At 34.1% G+C, this 10,600-nt stretch overlaps 1 protein-coding gene across 1 annotated transcript in view; it reads right to left on the bottom strand.

Annotated features, from left to right (window-relative positions):
• Positions 1 to 2,645: 2,645 nt before the first annotated feature.
• The window catches only part of LOC106463124 (apolipophorins-like), a 31,290-nt gene continuing 23,335 nt past the window's right edge, over positions 2,646 to 10,600 (bottom strand). The window contains exons 21-32 of the mRNA XM_022390551.1: positions 10,149 to 10,314; positions 9,272 to 9,447; positions 8,708 to 8,991; positions 7,925 to 8,265; positions 7,400 to 7,644; positions 6,548 to 6,899; positions 5,762 to 6,375; positions 5,427 to 5,577; positions 4,698 to 5,137; positions 4,255 to 4,375; positions 3,607 to 3,932; positions 2,646 to 3,175 (exon numbers count right to left, since the gene is read on the bottom strand). Coding sequence (XP_022246259.1) covers positions 3,035 to 3,175; positions 3,607 to 3,932; positions 4,255 to 4,375; positions 4,698 to 5,137; positions 5,427 to 5,577; positions 5,762 to 6,375; positions 6,548 to 6,899; positions 7,400 to 7,644; positions 7,925 to 8,265; positions 8,708 to 8,991; positions 9,272 to 9,447; positions 10,149 to 10,314 — 3,357 coding nt within the window. The 3' untranslated portion in view covers positions 2,646 to 3,034. The remainder of the gene's footprint in view (positions 3,176 to 3,606; positions 3,933 to 4,254; positions 4,376 to 4,697; positions 5,138 to 5,426; positions 5,578 to 5,761; positions 6,376 to 6,547; positions 6,900 to 7,399; positions 7,645 to 7,924; positions 8,266 to 8,707; positions 8,992 to 9,271; positions 9,448 to 10,148; positions 10,315 to 10,600) is intronic.

Here is a 10,600-nt window from a genome sequence, read left to right as displayed (position 1 = left end):
TTTTGTAGATTATATTTCTTTGAGAACCCCAATTTATTTCGCAAATGGTCAATTGATGTATTAGAGCTTCATCTCCAGTACCAATCGTGTAAGATATTTTATTTGTCCAGTCTTAGTCATGATATACACTGAAGAAGGTATCTTTGTATTCTTTGAGTACGTCAAGTAATCTGTGGTATTGATCAGATGTAAGACTTTTACAGCTCTAGTCACACGGCCTCTGTAATTGAGGTGGTAAGCTCAATAGTAGCGGTAAGAGGTGGTAAACTAGATGAGTTATCTTATTCCATATTACATAGTTAATGGTGTTCGAGGTCAAGAGTCTTAAGCTGGTGAAGAAGGAGGTATGACTAATTTGATCCTTGTGTTTTCCAATTCAATTTACAAATGTTGATATCCCTTTTTGTTACGTAAATTTTTCCTAAACTTTGGAGATCGCTCCAGATATTAAGTGTACATCCATCATGTTACGTTCTTTTCGCCTAAACAAGAATACAGATTTCTAGAAATGTCTAGATTTAAAAAAAGGCTACAACAATTATAATTAAGCAAAACTTCGTTTAATATTAGTGATATGTCCTACACACACACACACTAAAACATACGCTTCATCTTTGTATTTATCTGAAGTGCTAGCTTATTAATTAGTACAAATAATAGTAAAAACGTTTAAATACTGAACTTAGAGTATTTAGCAGTGACTAAAATACATACCAACTATAAGAGCATCTGAAGATAAAATAACGTTTTTGAAGAGCAGGGTGTGAGAATGATTAGTTTGCCAGTTGCAGATCAGAAAGTCCAATGTTTGAGCCTTGATATGCCATTAACACATTCTGCACTTTCAGTTGCAGAAGCTTTATAAATGTGACATTCAATCTTACCACTTGAGCCATGTAACTAGAAAATGTTGCTAACTGTTGCTCTCGCTCCATTCATTGGTTCTAACTTAGGAACAGCTATGCCTAAACCTTGGGCTCTCTTTCCTGTCCATTTAACCCATGTGTCATATAAGGTGCTTTTCAGGTTAAAACATTAAATAACAACTGCAAGACATACACTGCATTGCGATGAAGGGATGTTAGTGATTTCTCACATTGCAATTGCAATTTTTAGTTAATTTTATTCTGGGAAAGAAATATTACTATAATGGTCAAGTTAAACTGCAAACTTTGTAAAAGTTATACATTTGTTGCCAGGGGTGAATTATTGCAAAGTTTTTCAGACTAATTAGATGATATTCTGGAAGGCGCAACTCTTCAAACAATTAATTATTTTCCACAAATGAAAGAATATTGATTGAAACGTTTATTTGATATTAATTTTTATTACACTATCCTTCAATGAAAGCATAATTCCTTTGATTTTAACAATGTGTCGATTAGTGTAAACCACCAAAAACTGGAGAAGTTAAACGTTAGAGGAGCGAGACTAAGATACTCTAAAAAATGTGCTAGTGAGGTGGATTCAAACAGCCACAACCGTTGTTTTTGAGAAGGTGAGAATCCACACCCTTAAAAGAGTGAATTTGTAAAGAAAATGGAAGGTCGTGTAAGTGGTATGTGAGAATAAAACATAAAACATTAAGATAATTTTGATTACTATAAAATTTGAAGAACATAATTTTTTAGAAGACAGTAACTCTTCTAAATATATATAACTACAATTAAGCTTACTTGTACATATCTTCTTAAAAGTATTACCACTTAATATTTCAAATTCTATAAAATAACTTTTTCTTTATCAGTACTTTGTACTCATGAAAGTTTGAAATCACACATTTTTAGACTGCAAGATTTTGGCATCATGTCAAATTTATCAACAATTTTTTAATATCTTGAAAATTTTCTCCTGTTGATCCAAAAATACATTTTATAAGAAAAATTTACAACTGAAATGCTTGTGAATTATGAACACTGTTTTGAAATACTTCCTCAAAACGTATGCAAAGAGGATGAGTACGTTATAACAAAATGATTTGGAATCTCACAATATCGTTACAGTTCATGTTACCAGATCTGGTCGAATTCTAGGTACGACTTTATGCAGGTCCCTTTCTGGATGATCCTGGTGCCCCAGGTTAATCCATACTCCTTTGTTTTCCTATGTTATTAAGTACAAGAGATATTCCCGTCTTGGAAAATATAAATCCCGATCTAAGCATAGTTATGTTACCTTGACAGAAAATAACTGGTAAATAACGTGTGAGGTTAGCTTTACTAGGAATGACTATTTAATTAAAGAGTGAGGATTCATTGTTCAAGAAGGACTGGTTGATTAAATGAATGAAGTTACCTCTTTTAAAAGTGACTGTTGAATGGTATAATTCTAGATTACTTTAAGAATAACTTCTAAAGAACTTTGCTTTTTTTCCCATATATTTTTCGTCAGTCAGTGAGGGAAATTTAGAGCAACTGGATATTACAATCTCTTTATATTTTCAAACATACAAGCAAGGTATACCTACAAATGTGTAGCACAGGGAAAATGTTTAAAATTTGTTAGTGATTTGAAGTTGTATGTGGAGAAAAATACTGATATTTAGAATTTAGTTGTTTTTTGGGGGGGGGGTAAGTATTGTTCTTTGCATTTCTTTATTTTGATAAATCCAAGAGAGTGTAAGAAACATGTTCTAGACAGTGAAATAAATTTGTAAATTATTTTATTGGCTTTTCTTGTCAGATTATAAATACATGCTGTAAAGACAATGAGTATGATTTATTACATACCAGTTACACAATATATTTTCAAATTTTACAAACACATTTCATAAAATATTGATACAATACGTTGAAAATAATTATTATAATAGATACTTGCATTGTTTGGGCATCATAGTATAGTGAAGCTATTGAATTAGTTTATGATATATGATTTTACATTATTCATCATAATGATCATTGAAACAAACATTGCACTACGATGAGTAGGTTACATATGAAATTCTTACATTACTTGGAACTAAACATAAGATTAAATGACATTATAATCACAACTTATAGGAATAGCTAAGATTTTCTGATGCTTCAGAAGCTCAGTACTCCTTCCACATCTTGCGTTTCTTCACCTGCAGAGGTAGGTCCATATAGTCCTCAAAATCGTCATTCTGGTTATCATCGTCTTCATCTACCTCTTGACTGCTACTATCACCAACTTCCGTGTTACTATAGATGGGCTGTAAACATTAAATCATGAGAATAGTCAAATATTAAAGGAGTTCGTGAGCTGTGGATTGAACAAAGCATATCACACTAGAAAACAATTACTGACTGGTTCTTTAATAAGAAGGTATGCATTTTTCTCCAGCTATGTTGAGGAGTACAATACTACCTTGCTGTTATATAACCGAATAGAATATTAAGATATGCCAGAATTTCAAAGCAGGATTGTTTGGAAACCAAATGGTTCTTTTATCGCATGTAATTTGTTTCAGATGTTGCATCAGTAGCAGTTACATTATAATTATGATCTAGACTGTAAATACATAATAAAACGTGCCAATTTCGTTATTTTTGTAAAATTTATAAATGTTTCATTATCTGATAAAAATTCTTTATCCTTATATATTTTTATTCCTAAGTTTAGATATTTCAATAATGGACTTACAATATCCCTCACTATTACAGGATTGGAGACACAAGCTTGGCACATCATCTTGCCTACACCATCTTCAGTTGCAATGCATCCACAAGTTTGACACTCTGACTGTTCTGCAGTCACAGCCATACGACGGGTTATGACATCGATGAATTTCTTTGCCTTTTTCGCGTTGTTTGTCAGCTTTTCTGTGCTGAAGAATGACCCCCTTGATTCCAGAGCTAACGGAACGCAATGATCTTTGGGAATCTTCACTTGTGAACGGATAGCTTTATCTCCCTTCAAGTTCTTGTCTTTGGCATCTTTTAGTGAGTAGGCATAATTGATGTCCAACCCTAAATAATTGACATTTTAGTATTTAAATTAGAATAAAAAAATGATAGGAGTTGATTGTGTGATATTACAAGTCTACCGTTATTACTAGGCACTCTTGCAGAAATCATAATTATTTTTCCATATACAGTATTAAAATTAGTGCACGTTTGCAATTTAGAAATTGCATAAGGCTTTTATGCACACTGTTGTTTATAGGCCTTGGGAATTAATGTAAATATTGAAATCTGTTTGTGCATATACATTCCTTCTGAATAAGGCATATAGACAACTAGGGACGTGTAGAAGAAATTATGTAAGGTTTTAGTGAAATGCAAAACTAACCTAGCAACCGTTTTGCTTTCTTCGATTTAGAAGCTGATTTCATCTCGAATTCATGGTCCATCAGTATGTGGAGGGTGATCTCACTGTCCAATAAAGTCTGCAGGATTTCACTGTAATCAGCCTATAAAAAGTGTTGAAACAGTAAATGACCAAAATATAAAATTTCTGTTTGTGTGTAAGTTTCAAAAACGATATAGGTGATGCAATTTTATGCGAAACTAGATCAAACTAAAAACATTATTACAATAAAAGTTGAGTACAAAGTTTCGACCTTGATATCTTAGAACACTGATGGTAAATTATTCTTATTTATTTAAATCCAGATTTGCAAATACATGCTTTTACATCACATAAGAATGTTAAATTAATATCAAAATTAGAAAGTCTAAGAATATTAAAATTTAAATTGTACGCTATCTACAAAATATATAGCTTATTCTAACCTTCATGTCTTCAGCTTCACAAGTAGTGCATTTGGCAAGAACAAAAGTCTTGGTGACTCCAGCATGGAACGGAAGACGAGCAGCAAAACGGATGGCGTGGAAGATGTTACTTGGGCCGTCGCCGATGGTTAGACTACTTAGTGCTGAGTCGATAGACCGGATGCTGGCAAATACTTGACCATCACTAGTGTGGATATGGGGGGGACCATGAACTCCGTCACCTCCAAACCCAACAACAGCGTAGCGTACGTCACTGTAACCCTTCTGTCGGTAACTGCTGTCCACCCCTCGAGCCATCTTACCAAGCATTGGCATCACATCTTTGTTGCATGCTTTCTCCTCTACGATGAACACAACATCTGCTACTTTGGTAGGCACTTTCTTGATCACAGACGTTTCTCCCTCCAGTAGGACGGTACCATCATAACTTTCACATCGTACTGAAAAGTTAATCGTACCCAGATTCATGTCAAAGTGATCATTATACAATTATTTTTGTCAGAATTTCTGGACTCCACGTTTCTTATGGAAACAGCTAAAACGTTATCAATTACTTTGTTTATGAAGGTTGATAAAAGTTATAGAAACCAACGAGTATAAAGTGTACCCTTATTACCAGTAATTGTTCATTTCAAGTAATAAAAAATAATATTTCTCAGGTGAAAGAATTATGTTCTCTAAATATATCATTGACTATTGTATTATTTAACTGCATGCTTTAATACATACCACAAGATTTGGGCATTTTTACTTTCACGCCAGCAAAATTACAATGAGTCCTATAAGCTGCAGAAGATTTACAAATGGAGTCCGATTTTCGATGGATGTCAACTTCTGAGAGATCTCTGACGCACATGTCAAAATATGGTTCTGGATTAACCTGTTAAAATAAAAAGGCAGAAACGTTTAAAATATTTTCCGCCTGAAATCACAAAATACAACCTTTGATATAACCTACTTAAAGTAAAATTGATGCAAATAGGCGTGAGATACTTAAAATACCTAAACGTCAGTGCAGATTAAAAAACTAGTTTATAAACATTGAAACATAAACGATTACTAACCTGTTGGAAGCAAGGTCTGAGGTTAGAGCTACTGTCGTGGAAGATCTCATTGCACCTTTCTTTAGCTTCTTCAGTGATCACGTTTGCTCTTTTAGGAGAGGCAGGACGACAGACAGCAGACCCAATCTGCCAGCTGTTTGCAAACCTTTCAGGTTGGTCGACCAGTTTTCTTTCAGGAGTCATCATGTCCAGTTGAGGTTCGTTGTCATAGGTACCAAAGAGGCCAGCGGTTTTACCAAAGTAGAAACCTGACATCTCAAGAGTACAAATGTCATGGATGAAATTGCAACGAACGTCGATGCCACGAGCATAATGGATATGCACGGTGTTTTCCTCTCTCTTAGCGACAATCTCGCCAATTTCCACAGGTAGTTCTACCTTGGTGTCAGATACAGTTACTTTGTAGTCTGGGCTGATCTCAATCTTAGCATCATCTGTTATTACTGTTAGAGACTTCTTAACGACCCTGTAGTTGTCACGGGTGTATGTGATGGCCACGGTGAAATTTCCATCAGTAAAATCTCTTGCTAATAGGTAACTACATTCCCCAGCAAAATCGAAGTGGAACTTGTCGAAGGTGATGTAGTGGTCGTTTCCAACAATCATGGCGTGAGCTATAAAACGATATAAATTTAAACCACAGTTTTGTAGGTTTAATTAACAAAAGCATATTTATGCAGCAACATTATTTTTTATTATTCTAAAAAAAAAGATTTAAAATTTTTCTTGATTGGTGATTTAAACACCCATTATATTTAGCAGTGGCAAAACTAAAACTCTACATACCTGTGAATGGAGGGATCCAGTTCTTGGGGTTCAGGAATCGTATGATGGTGTAATATCTATCCCACACATAGAAATCTCCACTGATCAGTTTATACTTGAGATCCTGAAGGTGCTGATAGATGGGGTAGCTGGTGATATCCAGTACGTCTCGAAGGTTTTTATGAGTGGCTGGTAGTATAATGTCGAATCCCATTTGACCTCGTTCTGGTTTGAAGGTATAGCTGAAACCTGCAACCATACTGGACCAATCCTGTACGAGTTCTTTGACTGATTCCAAAGCACTGTCTTTCAACTGATGGTAGATGGTGTCGATCATATCGTCAAGTCCAAAATACTTGGCAGCTTCGATTCCCTATGGAAAACAAAATTTTTGTATTAAATATTGCGGCTTCCTTTTATGTGTGATAGAAATAGAGGATCCTACCCTTGTGAACATGCGAAAATATGACATTTAATATAACTCATTTTATTAATTCGTGATACTTGGAAACACGAGAGACAATAATAACTTTTTTTACAGAGAAAACAAAAACACAGAAATCAGTAGTGGGTGACGTTATTTTGATTCAATCTACCTCATTATATTTGTATTCTAAGTACAAAAAATTGCATTTATTCACTTTATTATTTTGATAAAGTTTATTTCTAAAAGCAAGAAATAATGAATTATTTACAGTGTAAGGATAAAAAAAACATTGGAGAATAAAGCTGTAATTCAGCAGTTACTGTTGTTAAACTGTTATTTCAGTAAGTGAAATTTATAGAGTTAGAATTGGACTGTCAGCTTGGAAATAAAATACTGTAAAGATACGAGAAAGTAAAAAGTTAGCTAATAACTTCCAGAAATCATACCTTGTTGTATGTGCTTCTAGAAAATTCTTTAATTGACTCTACATGGGGGTGACGATGAAAGTGGGTATAGTAACTTGAGAGAGACGATACAGACGTGCTGAGTCCTTGTTTTAAGTTATTGTATATATTTGAGTAGTAACTACGACGGAAAGCAACTATAGTGGCTTTAACCCTGTTGATGTAGTTATTCAGAGCAATATAGTAAGGGTGACTGTAAACCTCCTCAGCCAGGTAATCAGCATAATCTGAAATACATAGTTACTACGTAATTAAGATCTGAATTCTTACATTATTGTCTGTTTACTTTTTTCAGGTTAAGAATGTGCAAATAACTCTTTACTTTTTTAAATAATTTTTGCCCAAAGTACCGTGCAATGTTTTTTAAAATTAAAATATACGACTTAAGTCATAAAAATTACATTTTCATTCGAATTAGTTTGCTTATGAAGAAATATGAACATATCAAACATTCTCTTCACAATGTAATATTGTGTCACAGTTTATTCTAAGCGTATTGTCACTCACCTCTCAGTATATCCATCATCTCAACATATGAAGTAACAAGTCTTGAAAAATATGTTTCCACAAATGGAGCGTATCGGTGGATGAGCCATTCAGTGTTTCGCACGATCAGATGGCTGAAATCAGTGAAATAGGTGATGATTGGTTTTGTCCATTCATAGATATTAATGCTGAAATCCCTGATAACACGAACTGCCCCGTAGAAAGCACGTCCGTAAATGTCAACAATGGTTTCCAAAATTAAGTTGGATTTTTCGGAAATGTAACGGAATACGTCCGTGAAGACACGCCCAGTCGTTACGATGCCGTTGTACAAAATCTCACCGCTTTTAGAGATGACGGAGCTAGATTGGTTAGATGAAAAAAATATATACTTTATTAGTTTAAAACACAAACACACATATATATATATATATATAAGCACGTCAAAGTTGGCTGGTTTGTTGTTATAGACAAAGTTACACAATAAACGATCTGTGCCCACAACGGATATCGAAACCCGGTTTTTAGCCTTCAGACTTGTCACTGAGCCACTGGGAAGACTCAAATTACTTATCTATTCAAATTAATAAATCAATCAGAATCTACATGTTATCTCTCACATGATTTTACGTGTTAGTACAATTAAAATCACGTGAGCATGGTAATGGAAACTGCAAACAAACATGCCTAATGTGTCATGTGAAAATATTTAAGAGAATAAAAATATTAGTATCTTTAAAAGGTTGTATATTCGGCTATTTTTATTGTATCTGGTGGTATTTGAAATATAAGCGAAACGCTTACCAAACAGACTCTGTAACTATTTCAATACCATCGATGATATCTTTGATGTAGAATTCATTCTTTCTGTACATTTTATACAGCTCTTTACTGACTAGTCTCATTTCATTCTGTAAGTTAGAAATATCTTGTTGCATTTCCCTGTAGAAAGGTTTCAGTTCCTGAGCCACAGACCTCTTCACTAAAGATGTTTTGGAGTTGAATTCCTGAGACACCTCGTCGTAGACATCTTTCATGGTGGATGAATACATCTCGTTGAAACGTTCGTAATTGGTGGATACTACCTCCTATATTTAACAAACATACAGTATGTAACGGGCTCTAGTGAACACAGATTCTCTTATTATTATAACTGTATTTTCGCATATATTTTAATAATGTGAGTTTGAAATAACATATAATCAAACTTAATTAACATATTTAATAAAGATGCTTCATTAGTTTATATAAAATGCTTTATAACTTCACGATAAAACGCAGAAAGTATGAACGAGAAGAATATTAATATTCTTGTTTATTTAATCTCTTCTTAATATGTTAACAAAAGTGATTCTCAGTCTAACTAACCTTAACATCATCCATCATTTCTGGCCTCCAAGTGATACGGCTTCTAAGCACCTTAGACTCTTCTAAACCAAAGTCAAACAGAACGTCAGAAACAGACTTGCCATGATTGATGTGGTTGACCTGGAAATGAGCTGCATCCTCAGGTAGGGCGGCTCTCATATGAATTCCGTTGTTTTCTATTTTTAAATAAAGACATTTAGGCTTATTTTATGTTACGAAAAATCAGTATTTATTACTTATTTGACAATAAGTTTCGTTACTTTAGATATTTTATGCTAGATTTAATGCACTTTGAACTAGTAGAGAGAGAGTGAAAAGGACTGTGGTAATTCTAATTTTTCAATAACTAACTCTTTAAGAGTTATATATAGACATAAAGCTTCCTGAAGTAAAATAACCCCAAACCAAACGTATTAGCTAATCACCAACACAAGCTATGAGAATATAAAACTTTATCTGGTGAAGACCGGGTTAAGAACAAGTTTCATAACCTACAGTTTAGCAACTGTAATTCTACAGTTATGGATATTTTCACATTTCGTAGATTTTACAGTCTTACTTTATCCAACACAGGCGAAAGATATATTTTTGTCTCTTTATTCCGGAAAATCGCGCACGGGCTATCTGCGCTAGCCGTCCCTAATTTTGAAGTGATAGACTAGAGAAAAGGAGAATAGGCTATAGCACCTACCGTTAACTTTTGGAATATTTAATGGATTAGTAGGATTTGAATGTCACTATTATAACGTAACCTCGACTCCATAGAGTGGAGCACATAAAGTAGTAAAGAGACGCGAATTCTGGATCCGCAGATTCACAGTCCGCTACGTTTAACTACAAGGTCATGCACGACCAGAAGCGAAAAAATATGGCCTACCTGGCGTAGTGATGTTCAGATCCATGTTCATGTGTCTTTTGCTCAACCGAAAGTGAGAGTGAACAGGGCTGTAGCTATTCAGCTGCTGTTCTAAAGCAACTGTGAACTCATGATCTCTGTTAAACATGCGACCAAGCATTTTTACCCGATTGTCACCGGCTTTCATCTGAAAACACAAAACACACACCGATGAATACAGTTGTATATTACAGCATGTAACACGCAAATGTCATGCCATCAACTACACACAAACATAAGCGTATGTTATTTTAGTAATATCTCCATAAATATAGTAATGCTTTTTGTGGTGTTTACAATCATACTTACATACACAACACTATTTGTGAAACGTAAGATTTTGTAGCATCAAAGATTTCAACATAATACTGATTTGTTGTTTGACCTATCTATAGTAATATCTGACGTAACCGAATGGTTACATCAGATTTACT

Source organism: Limulus polyphemus, unplaced genomic scaffold (assembly GCF_000517525.1).
Source record: "Limulus polyphemus unplaced genomic scaffold, Limulus_polyphemus-2.1.2 Scaffold1330, whole genome shotgun sequence".
Taxonomy (NCBI): Eukaryota; Metazoa; Arthropoda; class Merostomata; order Xiphosura; family Limulidae; genus Limulus; species Limulus polyphemus.
The sequence above is the reverse complement of the archived record's forward strand: the minus strand, read 5'-3'. Positions and strand labels throughout refer to the sequence as shown.